Genomic DNA, 23,532 nt, shown 5'->3' with positions numbered 1-23,532 from the left:
AGGTCAGCGTAGGCTCCCCAGGAGGACCCTGCCGAGGCCAGGTGGGGCCCCAGAGGTCAGGGGCCAGAAGAATGCCATGCCTCCAAGGAGGCAGCTGTGTCCTGCCCCAACACGGCCGATGCCCCCGGCATGTGCCCACAGCCTCGGCACAGCAGAGCATTTCCCAGAAACGGACACTCCACAGACCGCATCCCCGTGACCTGTGGGCAGGGGGTTCTGTGTCACAGTCCAGGCGAGAGCTGGGGACCAGGAAGTGGTGAGAGGCAAGGGACTTGTCCCCGGCCCGCTGAGCCAGGATGCAGGACAGGGGTCAAACCAGATCCAGGAGGGACTGACTCCCTAGGAGCCTTCCAGAAGAAATACAGGGAGGAAGGTCCACGCGGTCAGCAGCGTTCCCCCCCCCCCCGCCCAGGTAGCTGCCCAGGCAGGGCAGGAAGGCCGGGAGGAGCCCCAGACCCAGATCCCCAATTCCCGGGCAAGAGAGGAACCCCAGTGCCCCACCCCCACTCCCCGCCAGGAGATGCGGTGTCTCGGGGAAGAAGCCATGCATGGCTGAAACGGACAGGCAGGCTTCAAAGACGCGTCCCCCAAGCCCCACTTCCCAGAAGGAGGGTCCCCCAGAGATGCCTCACCTTTGCTCCCTTTCCCGCTCCCAGTTTGGGGAGCCTTGAACTTCCGGTACCACTAAAGTAACTAGATGACATTCACTCTCCAGAGGAGGTGATCGAGACGTGGGCGCGGCCCGCTCCCAGGCCCACGCCGATTTATCTATTTACAGGGAGGGTGCGGCCCTTCGGCTGGCCGGCCATGTGCAACTTCCTCTCTAGAAGCGACAGAACAAAACGCTTCTCCACAGTGCGATGAGTTCTCAGAGCTAATCTAGAGATGGGGAGTGTGTGGCATCCCCCTGCTCCAAACAGCCTTGGGCTCCATCTATCTGCCCGCAAGCTGCCCTTCTCTGCTCTGCACCGTGGGCACCAGCACCGCCCACCCATGGGCACCAGGAGAGCGGTTCCACTTTGAGAGACCGGCAGCAGGACCGAGGGCTCCCCAGAGGCAAGGAAATCCCAAACGAAAGCCCCAAAGAGCTGAACTCGACTCCCGCCAGCTGGCCGCCCTCCTATGGGGGACAAGCAGTGGTCGTGTTCCCCAAGCCGGCCTCTCCCTAAGGCCACAGCCAGAGAGAAGGTGCGAGGCCCACCCCATCTGGGAGGGAGGCCGCCAGCAACGGGACCCTCACTAGGTCCCAGAAGCCGGTGGCTCTCTGCTCTGGCCCGGACACCCTGCAGGAAGCCCTGCTGGAAATGTTCTTGCAGACGAAGAAATGGGCTGCTCTGTACCGCCCGGCCAGGATGGACCCGCCTTCCATGACAGCAAGACGCCACGTCACCCCAGAGCACGGTCAGCCCCTCTGGGAGACGAGCCCTGGGATTCCAACACACAAAGCCGCCCACCCGCCCCAGGATGGAGGGTCACCCAGGGCCAGTGTCCGGGTCCGGTGCAGGAGGCTGGTTTCCGGCCGGCTAACCCGCCACCCAGTGAACCGAGAATAGATCTCCTGTCACCCACTACAGGAGGCCATCGGGGAACGGGACCTCGGAAGGGTCCAGCACACTCGGAACAGAGCTGGCTCGACTCATTCTTGAGAAGTTCCAGGGGCAAAGATCAGACAGGCTTCTAGAACCATCCGTCCAGGTTCCCGGCTCCAGGCCAAGCCTCGTGACGTCAGATCTCAGAGGCGCAAGGATCACCCCAGCAGCAGTCCCGGGGCTACTCCGACGCCCCCACCACACCCCGAAGCAGGTATGTATGAGTCCTGCCTCTGGGGAGGGGGGGAGGAAGGGAGGGCAGGAGGCCACAGCCGCCCACGGCTCACGGTTCCCGCGGCCTAGGGGCAGCAGGGGTTGTCGATGACCAGCATGACGTCGATGCCGTAGGCCTCCAGCAGGTCCATGAGGAAGCCGCGGTCGCCCTGCGGGTCCAGGCCCATGCCCCTCGCGTGCTCCGCCGTGAGCGTCTTGTCCTGGCTGGCCGACACCTCCAGCAGCGTCTGGAAGATCCGGTTGTTCTGCTCCAGGAAGAACCTGCGTGTTCCCGACAAGCGGGCACCGAAGAGGAAGGGGTTCAGTGCCAGCCGGCCACCTGCTGGGTCTGCTTCTCCTCAACTCCAGTTTTGTGCTCACCCCACGGGGCTCAGGGGCCAGAGGAGTGACCCTGGCTGTGCCGCACAGGGACTAACAGGTGGGGCCGGGGACCCGAGCCAGGGGTGGAAGGACGGTGCCTTGTCACTGTGAGCCACACCCTGAGGTGCTCAGGGGCCCCCAACAGCACCAGGGTCAGACCTCATGCGGGGCAAGTGCCACCAGCCCTGTTCTATCTCTCCAGCCCGTGACACACTTTAAAGGGATTCACACCAAACACAACCTTTAAAGAAAGTGGGCACCAGGGAGAGAGTGCAGAGGAGCACATGCTAGCACTCAGAGGGACCCCCGGTGTGAACCCTGGCACCCCCTGACCCCCTGAGCATTGCTGGGATTATCCCTGGGGAGGCCCAACGCGAGAGAACAGAACAAGGTCCAAGCTGGGAAAGTGCCGAGCTCAGCAAATCCTGGCCCAGGGGGGCTCTGAGGGCAGCATGTTGACCCTAGTACCACGGTCTGCGTTCCTGACCACACTCGGGAGGGGGGGTGCTGGCGGCACCCACCAACGGGCACAAATGGTGTGGGAAGGGCATTCCAGGCCGTGTCTCTGCCCAGTGTGAGGGCGGACACCTGCGAGCACTGAGGGCAGAGGAGGCCACCTGGTGGCTCTCACACCTGGGGCTCACACACCTGGGGCTCACACCTGGGGATTCACACCTGGGGGATCACACCTGGGGGCTCTCACACCTGGGAGATCACACACCTGGGGGCTCACACACCTGGAGGGCTCACACACTTGTGGCAGACTCACACCTGGGGGCTCACACCTGGGGCACACACCTGGGGACTCACACCTGGGGCTCACACACCTGGGGGCTCACACCTGGGGACTCACACACCTGGATCTCACACCCGAGGGCATATACCTGGTGCTCACACACCTGGGGCTCACATCTGGGGACACACACCTGGGGGCTTACACCTGGGGCTCACATACCTGGGAGCTCACACACCTGGGGGCTCACACACCTGGGGGCTCACACCTGGGGACTCACACACCTGGATCTCACACCCGAGGGCATATACCTGGTGCTCACACACCTGGGGCTCACATCTGGGGACACACACCTGGGGGCTTACACCTGGGGCTCACATACCTGGGAGCTCACACACCTGGGGGCTCACACACCTGGGGGCTCACACCTGGGGACTCACACACCTGGATCTCACACCCGAGGGCATATACCTGGTGCTCACACACCTGGGGCTCACATCTGGGGACACACACCTGGGGGCTCACACCTGGGGCTCACATACCTGGGAGCCCACACACCTGGGGGCTCACACACCTGTGGCAGACTCACACCTGGGGGCTCACACCTGGGGCTCACACACCTGGGGGCTCACACCTGGGGCTCACACACCTGGGAGCTCACACACCTGGGGCCTCACACACCTGTGGCAGACTCACACCTGGGGACTCACACCTGGGCTCACACACCTGGTGCTCACACACCTAGTGCTCACACACCTGGGGCTCACACACCTGGGGCTCACACACCTGGTGGCACACACCTGGGGGATTGCATACCTGTGACAGGCGCACGCTTGGGGGGGTTTCGCACACCTGGGGGCTCACACACATGCAGCTCGCTCGGCCTTCCCGACCCCTCCCCTGGTCAGTGTGTCCAGGGCAGCCAGGATATGGCCAGCAGTGGCAGAGTCCTCAGCTAACCCAGAGCGACACCAGGAAAGGCTCAGTGTCTGGCTTCCCAGCATGGGCCCCTCTGCACTCTCTCCCTGGTGCTCGCTTTCTTTAATGGTTGTGTTTGGTGTGAAGCCCTTTAAAGTGTGTCATGGGCTGGAGAGAAAGAACAGGGCTGGCGGATGGACGCTGGGAAGCTCAGATGCAAACTGGACAGCTCCCAACGCTGATCTCAGCCTGGCTGAAATCCCAAGGGGCGCTTGTCCACGTCAAAGCTGGAGGGCGACCGTGAGGTCCATCCCCCACCCCCAGGACAAGGGGGACCCTGTGGGCAGCTGGGGGAATTGTTCCTTCTCATCACAGACCCTCAGTATCAAGCCTCCCAGCAAGTTCCCACCCCACCACCGGCAGAGCTGGGGACGAGAACCCATCTGTACCAGGCGCAGAAACGTCAGACTATGCCATCAGACACCTGCAAGGGAGCCCCCAATGAGGAGAAACACCTCCCTCCTTCAGCATCCTTCCTTAGACGTGGCCCCTCCCACCCCGCGGCATTTCAAGAGCATCCCTGGATGACAGTGGTGACGGGGCGTGGGTGACTCACAGCACAAAGAGGTCCTCCTCACAGGGGCTGTGCTCCTCCCCCACCTCCTGGGAGTACAGCAGCATCTGCCTGAGGGAGGAAAAAGGCGGCCTCAGGTCACACCATGGGCCAGCCCGCCCCACGCACCGGCCAGGTGAGGGACAGGGCATCTGCCCGGGTGCCCCCTCCCAAGGATGCTGGTGACCCACCCAAAGCAGAGCCCTGGTCCAAAAGGTAGGTCGCGAGGGAAGGAAAGGACAGGCAGGGCATGGGGACCAAGTCTGGGGGACGCAAGGAATCCCGCCCCTGGTGGGGAGGCCCAGGACAGCACAGCCCTGGACCAAGGCCAGAGCAGCAGGGCCCGTTGGCAGCGCACACCCGCTGTAAGCGCGCAGGCCACAAGAGGGCGCTCCAGACATGGTCCTCCTCGTCCACCTCCACAGACACCCCAAGGCCAGGAGAAAGCAGGGCGCCCACCCACTCGCCTCCGACAGGATGGCCAGCCTGACTGCCCACAGGCGCCCCGAGGAAAGGGCTGGGCAGGACAGGCTGGACAAAGAGGCCACTGCTCTTGTTTCCGAACTCTGGAAGGGCACATCCCTTGCTGTCACAGCGGACCCGGGGAGGTGAGACACCTTCCTGCGCCCCCTGCCGGCCAGCGCAGGGACTGCTCACTGACAGCGAGGCCCTGGGGAGGTGAACCCCTGCGTGCGCCCCCTGCCGGCCAGCGCAGGGACTGCTCACTGACAGCGAGGCCCTGGGGAGGTGAACCCCTGCGTGCGCCCCCTGCCGGCCATCACAGGGACTTCTCATTAACAGTGAGGCCCTGGGGAGGTGACTCCCGCTGCATGTGCCCCCTGCCGGCCAGCACAGGGACTGCTCATTGACAGTGAGGCCCTGAGGAGGTTACCCCACTGCATGCACCCCCTGTCGGCCAGCACAGGAACTGCTTATTAACAGCCCTGGGGAGGTGAGCCCCTGTGTGCGCCCTCTGCTGCCCAGCGCAGGGACTGCTCACAGACATGAGTGGCCTGGGAAGGTGAAACCCTTCCCTGCGCCCCCTGCTGGTCAGCACAAGGAGTGCCCACAGAGTGGCCTGGAGAGTTGAAGGCCCCATTCTGCGCCCTCTGCTGGCCAGCGCAGGGACTGCTCACAGACATGAGTGGCCTGGGGAGGTGAAACCCTTCCCTGCGCCCCCTGCTGGTCAGCACTAGGAGTGCCCACAGAGTGGCCTGGAGAGTTGAAGGCCCCATTCTGCGCCCTCTGCTGGCCAGCGCAGGGACTGCTCACAGACATGAGTGGCCTGGGGAGGTGAACCCGTCTGTGCGCCCCCTGAAGGCCCGCGCGGGCACTGCCTGCACCTCTGCTCGTTGAGTCGCCGGTACTTCTCCCGGTCAGCACTGTTGATCTTCAATAGCGGCTGCAGGTGGTCGTGGTGTGTCTTCACGTTCTGGTTATCCACATACACATCGTACAGCTCCCGCTTCTCCTCGAAGATCTTCTCTGTAGTGCCTGGGGGACCCGGGGGCTCAGGAGCGGTCTGGGCCCAGGAGCCCAGCACCACCCACAGGACATAGCACCCTGGGGGACCGGGACTGGGTGAACCCCATACTCACAGGCCACATAGGACACCTCCACCTCCAGGCTCTCGATGTCCGCCACGTTCACGTAGAAGAAGGGCTTGGACTCGGGGATGGTGGCCCCGATGCCGGGTAGGGACACGTTGGCCAGGCAGCAGCAGCAGTACACTGCAGAGGGCACCTGGCTGAGAAGGGGCCCGCCCCTCGCCCACCCGCCACCCCAGTCCCCAGGGCTCCAGGCCGCACCACTCAACACCATGACCCCGGCAGAACCTCCCAGACACCCTGGCAGGTCCTGTCAAATCCAGTCTGCTGCCCCCTCCAGCCCGCCACCACCCTCCCCTCCCCTCCCCACTGTTTTTCTTTTCTGAGCCATACCAGGCGGTGCTTGGGGCTGACTCCTGGCGGGGCTTGGGGGACCCTTTGTGGTGCCCGGGATTGAACCTGGGTCAGACGCAGGTCAGTGCCCCACCTTCTGTGCCTGGGTCTGGGTCTCCCTGCTTCTGTCCCTCCTGGGCTGCCCCTGCAACGCTGCACCCCTGCCCTCCGTCTCCCTGACCCCAAGAGTCCAGCTGCCTCTCACGCCTTTATTTCCACATGGCCTGCTCCCATCTGTCCCCTGGCCCAGGCCTGGCCCAGACCGCCAGCATTGCCCCTCCCAGGATGTGGTCTGGGTAAATTTGGGACCTCCCCACTCTACTACCCCAGGCCCTGACTCTCCCCCCAGACCCCCACCTCCCTCCTAGAACCCCCAAAGCCAACAGGCGCTGACACCATCTCTGCACTGGACCCAGAATCCAGCTTCCCTCTCCCCCCAGAGCAGCGACTGTCCTCACCCAGCCCCGTCACCCCCACATCAGCCTTGCTGGGGCCCCGCTGTGCCCGGTGGCCCTTCCCAGTACCTCGGTAGCACACCACGCCCACGGGCGGCGGGGAGAAGATGAGAATGCGCTTGCGCAGTAAGGCGAACTTCCAGAGGACCAGGATCTGCTCGCCGAAGAACTTGATGAACTGAGACATGCAGCCGGCCGGGTGGGTGATCTGGGGCGAAACATCCCCCGTGAGGCAAGTTCCCGTGGGGTGCATGTCCTCCTGCACACCCCCAGATCCCACCCTCATAGACCCAGGCTGGAGAGCAGGGTTCAGAGTGCAAAGGTCGCCATGCTGAACAGGCTGTCTGCAAAGTCAGAGGTGCTCGGGTCCCATTTCCTGTGCCACACAGTCTCCCAGCATCCCCAGAGGGGACCCCGGAGTGCAGAGTCACGAGCGGGCTGAGGTGTCCCCATGAAGAGCCCGGTGAGGATCTCCTGTGTTTATTCCAGAAGGAGCCTTGTGGTGGCAAAGGGCGGATCAAGACCACACATGCACACTCCTAGATCCCAGCCCACGCATCTGAAATATACTAGACAGCCCAGGGTTCCTGAGAAGAGCACTGGAGGTGGAGCACAGGGAGGAGAAGGTGTTGTTGGTCTGGCGTCTTGCTGTTGTCACCCCCAGATGCCACTTCTGCCCACTGACACTGCAGCCCACTGGGGCATGGTCTGGGATCCTCAGATGGTCTGGGTGGAGGAGAAGGAGAAGGGGAGGGGGAGGAAGGGGAGAGAAGGGGAGAAGGAAGCTGAGGAGGGGAGAGGGAGGAGGGAGGACACCTGGGCAGGTGCTGGGAACTGTAAATACATTTCAGTCCCAAGGCAAATGCATGACCAAACAATCGGGAACACTGTTACCCGTGCAAGTTCTTTTTAAACATTTATTATACACAGCAGTAGGGGGTTTGCCTTGCACATGGTTGACCCGGCCAATCTAGGTTCGATTGCTCCACCCCTCTTGGGGAGCCCCGCAAGCTACCAAGAGTACCTTGCCTGCGTGGCAAAGCCTGGCAAGCTCCCCATGATGTATTCCATATGCCAAACACAGTAAGGACGAGTCTCACAAAGGAGACGTTACTGGGCCCGCTGGAGCAAATTGATGAACAATGGGAGGACAGTGCTACAGTGCATTATACTTTAGGTAAAATGACAACAGCGTCCAAGTTTAGGGGATGGATACCCAACCCCCCACCTCCCTGGCCCTGACTATGCGGCTCCTGCTCTCTCATCGACCTCTTCCTTTCCACTCCTCAATTCAAATGACAGCATCCAGCTCACCTCCTCCGCCTGTCAGCGGCCTGGCCTGTCCAGCACCTACTGCCCAGCACCATGATTACAGAAACGCCTAGCAAGCAAGTTCTCTGTTTCTTTGGGAGGCCTCACCCAGTGGGTGCTCAGGCCTGACTCCTGGCTCTGTGCTCAAGGACCACTCTTGGTGCTGCGAATGGGACCATTATGCAGTGCTGGGGATTAAACCTGGGTGCGCTGCCTGCAGGCAGTGCCGTCCCCTTGTGCTTCCTCTCAGCCGAGAGCACTCCTGTTCACCCAGCAACAGCCTCATCTACTGGAAGCGAAATTCAAGCATGAAATCCTCACCCCAAGTCCCTCACAGCATGCACCCCCAGCACCCAGAACCCACCCTGGAGCGTGAGAGGGGGCGCGCTCACCTTCATCTCGGGGTACATGTAGCGGTGGATGGACGGCAGCCAGTAGACGGGGGGCAGGCTGCCGCCTCTGCCGGGCCCTGCGTGCAGCACCCCCTTCTTGTCCTCATAGAAGGCGGCCAGGTGGGAGTAATGTCCCGGCGTCTCCAGCTGATGTCTGCGAGACACACGTGTCCATCCTGAGCAGCCTGGCCCAGGCCAGCCGCTCACACAGCCTGGCCAAAGCCCCTTGGTGGGGTGGCTCCGAGGAAGCCCCTTGGGGACAGGCTTCCTCCTTCCCCAGGAACGCTGGGGGGCACAGACCGGGACTAACGGCTACTGTGAGCGGCCAAGGTTGGCAGAGGTCTGGCCCCAGCTCTGTGGATGCTGCCTGCCTGGCAGTGCCCACCCACTCACACCCCCGACTCAGGTGCAGGAAGGCGACTATGGCCAGTGTCACTAAGGTTGTGCAAGGACTCCGTCGAGGAGCAGGCTCGTCCCTCCCCTCCCCAGCCAGCAGGGGAGACTCAGCTGTGGGTGTCCATGGACTCACCCTCGCCCCCCACTGCCCAGGGAAGAGGTGCTGAGCGCTGGACCTGCTCAGCCTGGGGCTCTGGACTGGCCTGTGGCCCCGTAACCTCCAGTACCTGAGGCTGTTATGCTGGAGAAAGGAATCTGGGGGTAAAATGGAATGGGAGGGGGTGGGCCACATCCCAGGGTGCTCAGGGAAGACAGCTGGCCCTGAGCTCAGGAGTGCCCCCTGGTGGTGCTCCAGGGGACCACCGGTGGCACTGGGGATCAAACCAGGGCCAGCTAGAGGCAAGCGCCGTACCCGTCCTCTCTCTAGCCCTTGGGGAAAGACTCGGACAGGAGTTATGGGGTTAAAATCCGTCTCTGGGTGAGTCCTAATCCTGTCTGAAAGGGAACACAAGCTGATACATGCAGGCACATGCAGACACACACTGACATATGCAGACAGATGCAGACACACTGACACACGCAGGCACATGCAGACAAGCAGACAGATGCAGGAACATGCAGGCACATGCAGGAACACGCAGGAACATGCAGACACACACAGGCACATGTGGACACACGCTGACACACAGGCACATGCAGACAAGCAGACAGATGCAGGAACATGCAGAAACATGCAGACACACGCAGGCACATGTGGACACACGCTGACACACAGGCACATGCAGACAAGCAGACAGATGCAGGAACATGCAGACACATGCAGGAACATGCAGAAACATGCAGACACACGCAGGCACATGTGGACACACGCTGACACACAGCCACATGCAGACAAGCAGACACATGTAGGCACATGCAGACACATGCAGGAACATGCAGACATGCAGACACGCTGACACACACTGACAGACGCAGGCAGATACAGACAAGCAGACACACGTAGGACCACGCAGACATGCAGACACACACAGGCACACGCAGGCACATGCATATGTGCAGACACATGCAGGTACACACAGACATGCAGACACACTGACATACGAAGACATGCAGACACGCAGGCACATGCAGGCACTCACTGACACATGTAGGCACAAGTAGACATGCAGACACGCAGGCACACGCAGGCACATACAGACATGCAGACACATGCAGTCACATGCAGACACACTGACACCTGCAGGCATATGGAGGCACATGCAGGCAGATGCTGACACCTGCAGGCATACACAGAAGACGACACCTGGACCCAAAGGCAAGCGCCAGAGAGAGGCCTGGGCGTGAGTCCCACAGCCTATGGAGCCCCTTGCTGACCCTGGGCCTTTCGCTTTCAGCCTCTCAGTCCATTTCCCCCAGGGTGGGGGTCCTCCTGCAGCCACAGAGTGAGCCCGGGGGAAGGGGCAGCACTCAACCCTCCCAGCCCCTGTCTGGGGTCTGCATAGCCGCCACCCACCACCTCACAATGGAACAGAGTCCAAAGCAAAGTGACCCCGAGCACGCAGCCCCCGCCCAGGTCCCCAGGGGCCATTCTGGCAACTGTGAACCCAGGAAACACTCACATCCTTTCAGTGTCTCTCCTACTGGAATTTCCCTTTTGGCTAATGGCACTAAAGATGGATTCCAGGGATGCGGCACAAATGGACAAGCCCGTGGCCCCAGTGTGCTGGGGGCCACACCACAGGGCACGTCTGTGCAGGCCCTGCTTTCTAATCTTCCTATTTAATATTCCTATTTCATTGGGGGCCACCACACTCAGCAGTGCTCAGGGAAACTCCTGGTGGGTCAGCACTTGGGGGTAACCCCAGCAGTCTACTGGTGGGGAGAAGCCGCACTGAAGGGCAGTTCCTGGGACCTGGGGTAGTTGTTACCCCGTGGGGTCCTGTAACTGCTCTAGCTCCCCTCCCTCTCCCAGAAGGATCCCCCTTCAGGGAAGCCCATTACATTGATGTGCATGCCAATAAACCAAGGCCCTTGGTTCTGTAAAACAACATTGTTCTCACTAAAGAATGTTGTTCTCCTTTGGGTAATTATGAGCTCTGAGCGATAAATCCTATCCTTAGGACTGGGGGCTCTCGGTCTGTGAGGGTGTGAACCACCACCACCCCCCTCCAGCCCCCATCCCCGGCTTTTTCTCTTTCTTCTGTCTCCTAATCCTCAAGGCATCCCTGCATCAGGCCTGTTGTCTGGGGCTGGTCCCCAGAACAGTGGGGCACTGTGATACTGAGGTTGGACCCAGGCCCCCTGTAGACAAAGCATCAACTTTCGTCCTTTGAGCTATCACCCTGGCCAATTCCCAAATGTATTATTATCTGTGGCAGGCCACAGCCAGCAGTGCTCAGGGCTTACTCCTGGCTCTGTGCTCAGGAATTACTCCTGGCTCTGTGCTCAGGAATTACTCCTGGCTCTGTGCTCAGGACAACTCTGAAGTGCTGGGAATTGAACCTGGGTTGACCATGTACGAGACAAACATCCAACCTGCTGTACTATTGCTCTGGCCCTAATAATAATACATTATACTGTTATATTAATGTGTGGGCTGGAGCGATAGCACAGCGGGTAGGGCATTCGCCTTACAAGCGGCCAACATGGCCGACCCGAGTTCGATTCCTCCGCCCCTCTTGGAGAGCCCGGCAAGCTACCGAGAGTATTCGATATGCCAGACACAGTAACAACAAAGTCTCCAATGGAGACGTTACTGGGCCCGCTCGATCAACGGGAGGGCCTTTTACCTTTTTACGTATACTGTTATTAATGGTATATTATTATTTATAATTATATATTATTATTTATATAGCACAGCGGTAGGGCATTTGCCTTGCATGCAGCCAACCCGGCCGAGCTGGGTTCGATTCCTCCGTCCCTCTCGGAGAGCCCAGCAAGCTACGGAGAGTATCTCGCCAGCACAGCAAAGTCTGGCAAGCTCCCCATGACGGATTCGATATGCCAAACACAGTAACAACAAATCTCACAATGGAGACGGTACTGGGCCCGCTTGAGCAAATCGATGAACAATGGGAGGACAGTGCTACAGTCCTATTAATATCATTATTTCTTGTGCAAGGTTAAGAGCTCTTCTGCTAAGCTGCCTTCCCAGTCCTTTTCTCTACTCTTATTTTTGGCTTGAGGTGCTCAGGGGAGTACCCCAACTGGCTGTTCCTGGTGGGGTGCCAGGGAGGGCCGTGGGGGGCAGCTGACTGTGCTCGGAGACTGCTGAACTCGGCCAATGGGCATGGCATGCAGAGCGAAGCAGAGTTGCTTTTCTCTCTCCCTATGAGAAGCCCCCGCAGACAGTGGGATGCGCAGGGGTGAGTACACAGGGGCGAGTGCGCAGGCTCTGCGTGGGGGGCCGTATTTCTGTCACCCCCGCGCAACCAGGGCCCTTTCTGCCCGGTGCAGCCAGCCCACACCCAGCCTGCACCCAGCGAAGGTGTAAGAAGACCCAGCCAGGTCCTGCGAGGGGCCTTGGCACCCGACAAGGACACAGAACCAAGTACCCGTGGCAGCAACCCCGAGTTAAAGAATTACCGCTGCCCTGGGCTGATTCACAGTTTGGTCTCATCGAGGGTCACAAATGTGTTTATGTGTCTCAAAGTCCTTCTGTTTTACAGCAGGTCACTTTCCTTTTCCTAATTCTCTGCATTCCAATGCAGTTCTGACCTCACTCTCGATCAGTAAGAAACCATCAGAGAGGGTGCAGTGCGCAGAGAGTGAAGTCACACGATGTGGGGCTAAAGACTAATATGTCGGGGCTGGAGTAATAATAGCACAGCAGGGAGGGTATTTGCCTTGCATGAGGCCGACCCGGGTTCGATTCCCAGCATCCCATAGGGTCCCCTGAGCACCACGAGGAGTGATTCCTGAGTGCAGAGCCAGGAGTAACCCCTGTGCATTGCTGTGTGTGACCCCAAAAAGAAAAAAAAAAGACTAATATCATAAATACTGGGGCTGGAGTGATAGCACAGCGGTAGGGCGTTTGCCCTGCACGCAGCCAACATGGCTGACCCGAGTTCGATTCCTCCTCCCTCTCGGAGAGCCCGGCAAGCTACCGAGAGTATCTCGCCCGCACGGCAGAGCCTGGCAAGCTCCCCGTGACGTATTCGATATGCCAGACACAGTAACAACAAAGTCTCAAAATAGAGACATTACTGGGCCCGCTCGAGAAAATTCGAAAATTCGATGAACAACAGGAGGACAGTGACAGTGACCATAAATACTGTCACTATCACTGTCCTTCCGTTGTTCATGATTTGCTAAAGCAGGCCTAGTAACATTGTGAGACTTGTTACTATGTTTGGCATAGTAACCCCAGCAGGCTCAGTAACATTGTGAGACTTGTTACTGTGTCTGGCATATGGAATATGTCACGGGGAGCTTGCCAGGCTCTGCCATGCGGGCGAGATACTCTCGGTAGCTTGCCGGGTTCTCCGAGAGGGGCAGAGGAATCAAACTCAGGTCAGCCGTGTCGGCCACATGCAAGGCAAACTCCCTACCATAAATACACATTATATATATATATATATATATGTTTGGAGGCCGCATCTAGCAGTGCTCTGGATTTATTCCTGGCTCTGCCCTCAGGGCTTACTCCTGGTGGGCTCCATATGGGATGCTGGGGATCGAACTCAAGCCGGTCACATGCCAGACAAGTGCCCTCCCGCTGTGCATCGCCGCTGCCCTCACAGGCTACCCTAAGTCTACAGGAAGGAAAGCTGCAGGTTGGATGTTTCCATTCCTTTCCATAAACACCTGCGTTGCCAGCTCACCCCTTCCCAGGCCAGAGGTGGCCTCTCTGCCCCTTCCTTCTCGATGGCCTGGGCTGGCCTCTCTCCGGCTCCCTCTGGCCCCCTTTAACCACCAAGCTGCAAACTCCTGCAGGCTATGACTCAAAATCTAAAAGCTATAAAAAGATAATGAATTCAAAGAAGAGAAACATCTGGGTTTTTGCACAAAGGAAAAAAAAATCTCCTATGAAACGATGAATGACAAAGTGCAAATACACTTTCGAGTCCCAGCACCCAGAGCAAATTTCCCATCATGCAGAGAACTCCGAGAAAGAAATGAGCAAAGGCCAACAACAACCCAAAGAAATGTAGCCGGGCGAGAAAACATTCACAGGGAATAAGACAGGACTCCAAACTCTCTCCATAGAGGTGCTCAACAGCGTGCAGAAGGAAAATGCAGATTAAAACTCTGCTTAGGCATCTTTTGAATTTTTTGCCCCCTAGAATGCCAGAAACCCCAAAGTTTTATTTTTGCAGTGGCAGGGCTGTGACAGCATTCATGTCACAGCTGGGCATGCAACATGGTCTCTGTGAAGGCATGCGGCACCATCTAAATTCAAATACAGTGCCACAGAAACAGAGCTCAGTACTCATGGCACGAGTCTTGCATGCATGCCCAAGGCCCCAAGCTCGATCCCTGGCAGCTAATGACTCCCAAAAGTATCTCCAGGGATACCCAGGGAGGTCCCAGGGCCCTACTGGGGTATCCTGGTGGTCTCCAACACCACTGGACTCAGGGAGCACTGTACTATGAGTCCAGCATTGAACTGTCAGGCCCAGTTCACCCAGTATCACCATCACTCCCCAAGCACCTCCTTTCCTGTTTATGGAAAGGAAGTTACAAAAAAAACTTTCAAGTATGTTACCATTTGAGCTAGCCCTCTCCTGGGTAAAGCACTTGGAGACACAGAGCTTATATGTGAGTTGATACTTGTTTCCAGGACAGTTTTAGTGATGGTAGGAAGGAAACAACCGAGACACAGCGAGACTGGGAGAAAAAGCGCATGCCCAGATAGAAGCGTCAGCAGCCAAGAGAAAGCATGTGGCAGCTCTCCTGGGTCTGCTGCCGAGATGCCCACCAGGCTACCCTGTGTCAAGCGTGAGAAACAGGAACATTCATTTGCCAGGCTGGAGCGACAGGGCAGCGGTAAGACACGCACTCGCCTTGCACACAGTCACCCACATCTGACCCCCAGCCCCATATATACATATTCATCCCTGCGGGGCCAGGAGTAATCCCTGCACAAAGCCAGGCGGGACCCGAATACTCCACCAGCCCTAAAAGAGAGGGATGGGGGGGGGGAGAACATTTGTACGTGCACAGACACACACACACACTTGGACATTACAAAAACAGGCAAGATAAATGAGCAGTGAGCACAGAGATTTGGAAATGGATGTGGAAACGGGCGTGGACTTCTTTGGTGCTGGGATGGAGACGGAGATTCTCCTATTGTTTAGTCCTGGAGCTGGTCTCAGGGCTGCACAGGCAAGATCACGTTTCCATGTCTTCCTGGCTGCCGAGTGTGGTGGGTCGCTAAGCATTAACAGGGGACCATGGCATCAAGTGCCTCGTGAGGCCTAAGTCTCTTCACCCTCACACAGGCTCTAAAGGGCCTGGTAGGGAGAAGCCCTCTTCTCTCCTGGAGATGGGAAAGAGACTCCAGGAGAAAGCCAGACACAAAAATGGGGGTCTCGGCCAGAGCGACGGTACAACAAGGAGGACGCTTGCCTTGCAGGCGGCCGACCCAGGTTCCATCCCTGGCCTCCCAGATGGTCCCCTGAGCCCCACTGGGAGTGATTCCTGAGTGCGGAGCCCTGAGCACTGCTGGGTGCACCCCCAAAAAAAATTTTAAAAAGAAGGGCATGGACTACAGCTCTATTTTGAAAGGGCCACGGTGGATAAAGGTAAGGAAACTTCTAGAAGGCAAAGTCAAGAGCCATGGAGGCAAAGAGACCAGGCGATTCTGGCGTGGGGGATGGGGGCAGGAGGAGCCAAGGGGCAGAGTCTTCTCCAATCGAGGAGTCTCTGCAATCCCTCCGTGCCAGGATTGCTGAGGGCTGGCACTGCTCAGCCTCCTGGAGCAGGCAGGAGCCTGGGTGGGGTCTCCGGTCTACTATGCAGAGGGTTCAGCCAAGCATGTCCCAGTCACGAATAAGTCTACCTCTTGGCCGTCCAGTGGGTTCCTGAGGTTCCCACAGCCTCACAGATGCCCAGAAGCCCAGGGCCATCTCTGGGTCACACCCCCCCTCCCCACACCCTTGCCCCCATCCCGTCTTCCTGTCGGGAGGAGAAGCCTCAGCACTCACTCCCCTCTGTGGCTGTTGGGACCGAGACCCGAGAGTTCCTGTCCCCCCTTTCCCAGGATGCAGCGGGGAGCGCCGGAGAGGCCAGCCTTAGACTGAAACCCTCCTAGTGGGGGATAAGCAGCGAGGGGTGAGGCGAACAGGGCAACCTGGCACCAGCCCCTGCCTGTCCAGGGCCCCGGGTGCCCACCCCCTAGCCAAGGGCCTCGCTCACGCACCTCCTTCCCGTCACTCTCACTTTGCAAACCTTGAGAAAAGACTGCTTCTCTGGGAAATCAATTTCCCAAGCTCATTTTCCAAATAATAGGTTTTTAAATGCACCATTTGTTATTTTTATTATTCTTTTATATTTAATTCATATTTAATTTATTATATTTAATTTAATTGCTATCGCTCCACTGGGTTCTATTTCTCCACCCCTCTCGGAGAGCCCGGCAAGCTACCGAGAGTATCTCCCCCGCATGGCAGAGCCTGGCAAGCTACCCGTGACGTACTCAATATGCCAAACACAGTAACAACAAGTCTCACAATGGAGACGTTACTGGGCCTGCTCGAGCAAATTGAAGAACAACGGGAGGACAGTGCAGTGCTGTGCAGTGCAGTGCTAATTTAATTGGGCTGAAGTGATAGCACAGTGGTAGGACATTTGCCTTGCACATGGCCGGCCTGGCCAAGCTGGTTCAATTCCTTCACCCCTCCCGGAGAGCCGGGCAAGCTACCAAGAGTATCTTGCCCGCATGGCAAAGCCTGGCAAGCTATCCATGATGTATTAGATATGTCAAACACAGTAACAACAAATCTCACAATGGAACCTCCTGGAGCAGATCGATGAACAATGGGAGGACAGTGACAGTGATTTAATTTATTATCTTAATAGTTTACTTTTATGCATAGTTTATTTTATATTTTTATTTAATAATTATTAAATTTATATATAAGGGCCTCCCCAGCAGTGTTTGCCCCCACCCCCAGCCAGGCCATTAAGAATGATCCCTGAGGGAGGCCAGAGAGAGAGCACAGTGAGGAGGGTGTTTGCCTGGCATGTCACCAACCCAGGACCATCCCATATGGTCCCCAAGCACCACCAGGAATAATTCCTGAATGAAGAGACAGGAGTCAGGCCTGAGCCCCTCTGGGTGTGGTCCCCAAATCACTCACTGAATAGAAGTACAAATGTTTTTCTATTTTAGAAATGATCTCTGAATACTAACAACAAACATCTCTCTGACATGGTCAAAAAAGTTTAAGTCATTGGTCACGGTCACGGTCATGGTCCTCCCATTGTTCATCAATTTGCTCGAGCAGGCCCAGTAACGTCTCCTTCGTGAGGCTTGTTGTTACTGTGTTTGGCATATCGAATATGTCACGGGGAGCTTGCCAGGCTCTGCCGTGCAGGCGAGATACTCTTGGTAGTTTGCTGAGCTCTCCGAGAGGGGCGGAGGAATCGAACTCGGGTCGGCCATACTGGCTACATGCAAAGCAAATGCCCTACCCACTGTGCTATTGCTCTAGCCCTACGTCATTGGTACTTTCATACAAATGTTAAGATAACAAGCATCTTCACTGCTTCTGCAGACAATAAGACACCTTGGCTTTGTTTTGTTTGGGGGCCACACTCGGTGTTGCTCAGCCTGAGCCCCAGGCTTTGTGCTCAGGACTGACTACTGTCTCTGTGCTCAGGGCAACTCCTGTCTCTGTGCTCAGGGATCACTCCTGGTAGTCCTCAAGGATCACTGCTGGCAGTGCTCAGGGATCAAATCTAGGCCTCGAAAATGCAAAGCACGCACTTATATCCTGGAGCTATTGCTCTGATCCTATGTCATATTCTTTAAAAGATGATAATAAAGAATATAAATATATGTTAAATAAATAAATGTATAAATATATAAACATATATTGTTAAAAAAATAGAATATATATGACAAAGAAATTTGTGTGTGTATGTGTGTGTGTGTGTGTGTGTGTGTATGTGTGTGTGTGTGTCTATGTGTGTTTGGTCCATACCTAGCAGTGCTCTGGTGTGGCCCATTCCAAAAGAATCATTTCTACAGAATGATTACTATAGACACAAATTAAAGCGATAAGCATTTAAAGTAGGGGCTTTAAAAGTTTATGTATACTAGGGCCTTGCATATAGAGTGGTTTTCTGTTTTTGTTTTTTAGTTTTCAAATAATAAACAATAAACACTCCTGAAGAGGCAAATGGAGAACTGGGATGTAGCTGAGCAGAAACCACCTCACTCACGTGTGTGAGTCCCTGGGCTCATCCCTGGCACCACCCACTCACACCAAAGAAAAAGAAAAAAGGAACAATACACAAAAGAAAACAAGGGCGTGGGAAACGCATTACCATTTTAATAGTGCTTTAGGGAGTGGGTGCAGATTTCTTTTCCATCCAAGTCTAAGATGAAATTCTACTTGCATAAGGAGGATACAGGTCCTCAGAGTTCTTGCTGCTTCCTTATGAAAGTTCCCCTCCCGCTCGGTCAAAACTCTGGTGGTTTCCAGAGGATAAAGGGGGCGGGAGGGAGAGATGGATAATGTGGGAATTTTTGTGGAGGGAGGAATGCTGGATTTTACACACAAAGGTGTGATCTACATCCCTGACAACTCAGCACAGAAACAAACCAGTGACGAATCACGAAAAAGGTACAACACAAATTCCCAAGCACAAAATAAGATGCCAATACCACTGTCTTTGTATTTACCAAATGCTCAGAATCACATACTAAATAAAGTACATATGTACAATTTTAAAATGCTGAGAATACACTGTTCACAATAGCCAGAATCTGGCAACAACCCAAGTGCCCGAGAACAGATGCCTGGTTAGAGAAACTATGGTACATCTACACAGTGGAATACTGCACAGCTCAGTGGAATACTATACAGCTATTAGAAAAGATGAAGTCATGAAATTTGCTTATAAGCGAATGGACATGGAGAGTATCATGCTAAGTGAAATGAGACAGAAAGAGAAGGACAGACATAGAATGACTGCACTTATTTGTGGAATATAAAATAACATATGAGACTGACACCCAAAGACAGTAGAGACAAGGGTCAGGAGGACTGCTCCATGAGCTGGGGGAGAAGGCAGCTGGAATAGAGAAGGGATCACTAAGTCAATGATGGTTGGAGGGATTGCTCCGGATGGGAGATGTGTGCTGAAAGTAGATGAAGGACCAAACGTGATAGCCTCTCAGTATCTGTATTGCAAATCATGATGCCCAAAAGTAGAGAGACAGTAAGAAAAATGGTGCCTGCCACAGAGGCAGGGGGTGGGATAGAGTCGGGGTGGCAGGAGGGAAACTAGGAATATTGGTGGTAAGAAAAGTACACTGGTGGAGGGATGGGTGTTGGAACATTGTATGACTGAAACTAAATCATGAAAGCTTTGTAACTGTATCTCACAGTGATTCAATTAAAAAAAATTAATTGAATAAACAAACATACGAGTACAGAAAAAAAATAATGAAATAATGGCTAGAGCAATAGCACAGCAGGTAGGGCATTTGCCTTGCATGCGGCCAACCCAGGTTCGATTCCCAACATCCCATGTGGTCCCCCGAGCACCGCCAGGAGTAATTCCTAAGTGCATGAGCCAGAAGTAACCCCAGTGCAACGCCGGGTGTGACCCAAAAATAAATAAATAAATAAATAAAAATAATGAAATAAAATGCTGAGAACTAGCCAAAAGAAACCTCCTAGTATTCCAAACAACAAACAAATGGTTCTGGTATTCTTGTTTGTTTGTATTAAAAGGGCTGGAGTGATAGCACAGCGGGTAGGGCATTTGCCTTGCATGTGGCCGACATGGCTGACCTGAGTTCGATTCCTCTGCCTCTCTTGGAGAGCCTGGCAAGCTACTGAGAGTATCTCGCCCGCACGGCAAAGCCTGGCAAGTTACCCGTGAGTATTCGATATGCCAAACACAGTAATAAGTCTCACAATGTTACTGGGCCCGCTCGAGCAAATCGATGAACAATGAGAGGACAGTGACAGTGACACTTATTTTATAAGGGGTAGCAACTCTGCTTATATAGGGCAAGGAGATTACTATAGTGTTTGAAAGGAATTAAGTCAATTTATTATGAGGAATAAATTCTCTAATGAAACAAAATTGACAGCAGTGCTAACAGGAAAGGAAAGCGAAATCTACCCCATGCGTTGTGACAGAACAGAGACACATCAGATGGGGCCCAGGTTGAAATCAAGTATCGCTTGGGGCCAGAGACACAGTACAGTGGGTAGAGCTCGCCTTGCACATGGCTGATACAGGTTCAATACCCAGCACCCCATCTGGTCCCCCGAGCTACCCAGGAACAATCCCTGAACACAAGGCCAGAAGTGAGCCCTGAGCAATGTTGGATGTGGCCCTAAAGAGCAACAAAAACTATTTTGCAGTGACCCATGGGTGTGGGGGGCAAGGAGCTGGCCCCTCCCCCAGGCCACCCCAGCCCGGAAGCACCTACCGAACCTGGTTCTCCAGGAAGTGCATGTAGCGGTAGAGCAGGGTATAGGACGGAGACAGGATGCCCACGGACTTCATGCGGGCACCACGCTCCAGCTCGCTCTCCACGGGCATGTTGGCGAAGCAGGCCAGGCCGAAGAAGGGGCCCTTCCGGAAGTAGCTGCAAGAGAGCACGGCAGTGAGGCCTGAGAGCTGGCCCCGGGCCCCCCATGACATGAAGCCCCTCAGCAGAGCTGAAAACCACCTTGAGAATCTCAGGGTTGGAGGAGGGCAAAGCCTTAGCCCAAGGCATGGAACCTTCCAGATGAGATCACCAAGGCTCGAAGGGTGCCCAACTAGAGCAAGACTTGGTCTGTCTCCAGTAGTACAGAGGCCCGGACCACAGACAGATCCTGCTCTTCTCTGCATCACAGCCAAGGATTCGATGGGACCCAGAACATGGGCTGCATCAGGCCCGTCAAGTCCTGTTTGACCAGCCTCAACCCCATGGAGCCTGCCTGGCTTCCCGGGCCAGGTGGGACGGAGCTGTCCCCGTTCCCAGCCCTTTCTCCCGGCTCTCCGTTAAGGTTTCAGCCCAGAGAGATGACAGCCTCCTCCTGCCTCTCTAGCCTTCTTAGGAGGAGGGGGAAATTCTCCTCCTCCCCTGGGAATTTCTAGCAGTACCGCTGCACTGCACTGAACTGTTTCCTGTTCTTCATCAATTTGCTCAAGCAGGCACCAGTAATGCCGCACAACAAATTGTGAGACTTGTTGTTTCTGTTTTTTGGCATATCGAAAACGTCACAGGTAGTTTGCCAGGCTTTGCCATGCAGGCAAGATATTCTTGGTAGCTTGCCAGGCATTCCAAGAGGGGTGGAGGAATCGAACCCGGGTCTGCCCGTGCAAGGCAAATGCCCACCCGCTGTGCTATCCCGGGGTCCAGTGATGGCTGCGAAGGGGAGAGAACCTGTCTGGGTGGGAGATCTGAACATTTGCAGGTCATGAAACCATCGAGAACCTCAGGCGAGCCAGAGACTTTCTTACTAGGAAAGAGGGAGAAATGTAAACACCCCAAGTTTTCAGGTTGTTTATACACAACTCCAGAGGGTCGCCTGGTAAGACAGGGCACGCCCCGGAGACAGCTGTCATGGGAGAGATGGCGCAGGCAAGACCGACATTCCAAAATACTTACATAAAATCAGACTGAATTTTATGGGACCCACTGGCCATAGACTTGAACTCAACCCCTTCCAGGTCAATATCTTGAGGTAAGCACCATTCCACCATGTTTCCTATGGGAGAGAAAGAGGATGCAGGTTAAAAGGGTCAAGACCAGAAGGCTGAGGCCAACCCAGTGGCTTGGGAGACCTGTCTAGCACACGTGAGGTCTTGAGTTCAATCTCCGGGGTCACCACATGCCCCAAGCACAATCACCCTCACTGCCCTTCCACCGCTTCAAAATCCATCACTTCAATCTAACAAGCAGAAAGTGCCACCCCTTGGCACCCAACCCAAAGCTCCCCTAGAACATTCCAGAGCCCCCACTGCCCCCACCCCCCCAGTGATGGCATTACTGATTCTGGGAAAGGATGAAGTTCCTTTTTTCCTCTAACCCTGACTCAATTCTCTCTGAGCTGCAAAAGGAGCAGAGAGAGAGAGAGAGAGAGAGAGAGAGAGAGAGAGAGAGAGAGAGATGCAGAGGATAAGGACATAGCTGATGGCCATGGTAGTAAAAATCCCACCTTCTAACACTCCCAACCAGCGTGGCTGGCTTTCAGAGTGCACACTAACTCCCCCCCCATCATCTAGATTCCTTTCTGTCTGTCTTCTCCTCGCTCTGGGTTCGCATCTCCATTTTCACCATGTTCCTCGCCCGTGGGGAGGCAGGGACCCTCGCTTGGTACGTTCACTCTCTCCATCTTCGACCCGGCTCATGGTTGAAGCGCATTAAGCTGATTTCCAGTCCCAAGCCATTACTAACTGGACCGCAAGGAACAATCCGATCCTTGTCATCTAGGGCAGAGACAGCAGCGGCTTTGTAATGCCTGGACCTGGCGCGGTCAAGCAATGCTTCGGAGAATGGCCTTGTATGCTTCCAGCGAAGGGGACACGGTCCTCATGTGGGGCTTTAGGGGGGGGAAGGCCTGTGCCGGGGCCTCAGGCAGATACATGCTTGCTGGCCTGCACATGCATCAGGGCGAAGGGTGGAGCACTCACCCCAATGCAGTGCCAAGGACCCACCTTCCTCAGGGTCCCCTTTCAGCTCCTAACTCCTAATCTGGTACACATTTACACTTTTTATCTGGGGGGGGGGGGGGGCATATCCATCATTGCTCAGGCTTATTCCTGGCTTTGCACTCAGGGATCACTCGTGGCAGGGCTCAATGGACCATATGTGGTACTGAGGATTGAACCTGGGTTGGCCGCATGCAAGGCAAAGACCCGCTATACTCTCTCTCTCTCTGACCCGGGTATATGTTGACTGCACTATCAGGAGCCCATCTAAGTGCCCCAACTTCCCATCCACGTTCCTGACTCCCAGCTTACTCGTCTTCTCGCATCCTGCTCTCTCTGTAACTGCTGGCCCAGTGGACTTCAAACCCAGGCAACAGTCAGTGTAAACTAACTGCACTGCACTGTCCTCCCATTGTTCATCGATTTGCTCAAGCGGGCCCAGTAATGTCTCCATCGTGAGATTTCTTGTTACCGTGTTTGGCATATTAAATACGTCACGGGTAGCTTGCCAGGCTTTGCCGTGAGGGCGAGATACTCTCGGTAGCTTGCTGGGCTCTCCGAGAGGGGTGAAGGAATCGAACCCGGCTCAGCCTGGCTGGCTGCGCGCAAGGCAACGCCCTACCGCCATGCTATCGCTCCAATGGTTTAAAAGTGCCAAGCTCTGTAAACTGTGTGTGGCAACCTCACCTAGGGCCTCCTAACTTTGGAAAATGTTTTCAAGTCTATTTCTTTGGGCTGTATTCACAGCAAGTGTT

The 23,532-nt window shown here is 55.7% G+C and overlaps 1 protein-coding gene across 1 annotated transcript in view; it reads right to left on the bottom strand.

The window, feature by feature from the left end:
- Positions 1 to 1,847: 1,847 nt before the first annotated feature.
- Positions 1,848 to 23,532, bottom strand: part of DENND11 (DENN domain containing 11) — a 33,577-nt gene continuing 11,892 nt past the window's right edge. The window contains exons 2-9 of the mRNA XM_056123910.1: positions 21,735 to 21,834; positions 20,565 to 20,723; positions 8,546 to 8,699; positions 6,912 to 7,050; positions 6,046 to 6,177; positions 5,791 to 5,941; positions 4,451 to 4,519; positions 1,848 to 2,084 (exon numbers count right to left, since the gene is read on the bottom strand). Coding sequence (XP_055979885.1) covers positions 1,889 to 2,084; positions 4,451 to 4,519; positions 5,791 to 5,941; positions 6,046 to 6,177; positions 6,912 to 7,050; positions 8,546 to 8,699; positions 20,565 to 20,723; positions 21,735 to 21,834 — 1,100 coding nt within the window. The 3' untranslated portion in view covers positions 1,848 to 1,888. The remainder of the gene's footprint in view (positions 2,085 to 4,450; positions 4,520 to 5,790; positions 5,942 to 6,045; positions 6,178 to 6,911; positions 7,051 to 8,545; positions 8,700 to 20,564; positions 20,724 to 21,734; positions 21,835 to 23,532) is intronic.

Source organism: Sorex fumeus, unplaced genomic scaffold (genome assembly GCF_029834395.1).
Source record: "Sorex fumeus unplaced genomic scaffold, SorFum_2.1 ptg000048l, whole genome shotgun sequence".
Classification (NCBI taxonomy): domain Eukaryota; kingdom Metazoa; phylum Chordata; class Mammalia; order Eulipotyphla; family Soricidae; genus Sorex; species Sorex fumeus.
The sequence above is the reverse complement of the archived record's forward strand: the minus strand, read 5'-3'. Positions and strand labels throughout refer to the sequence as shown.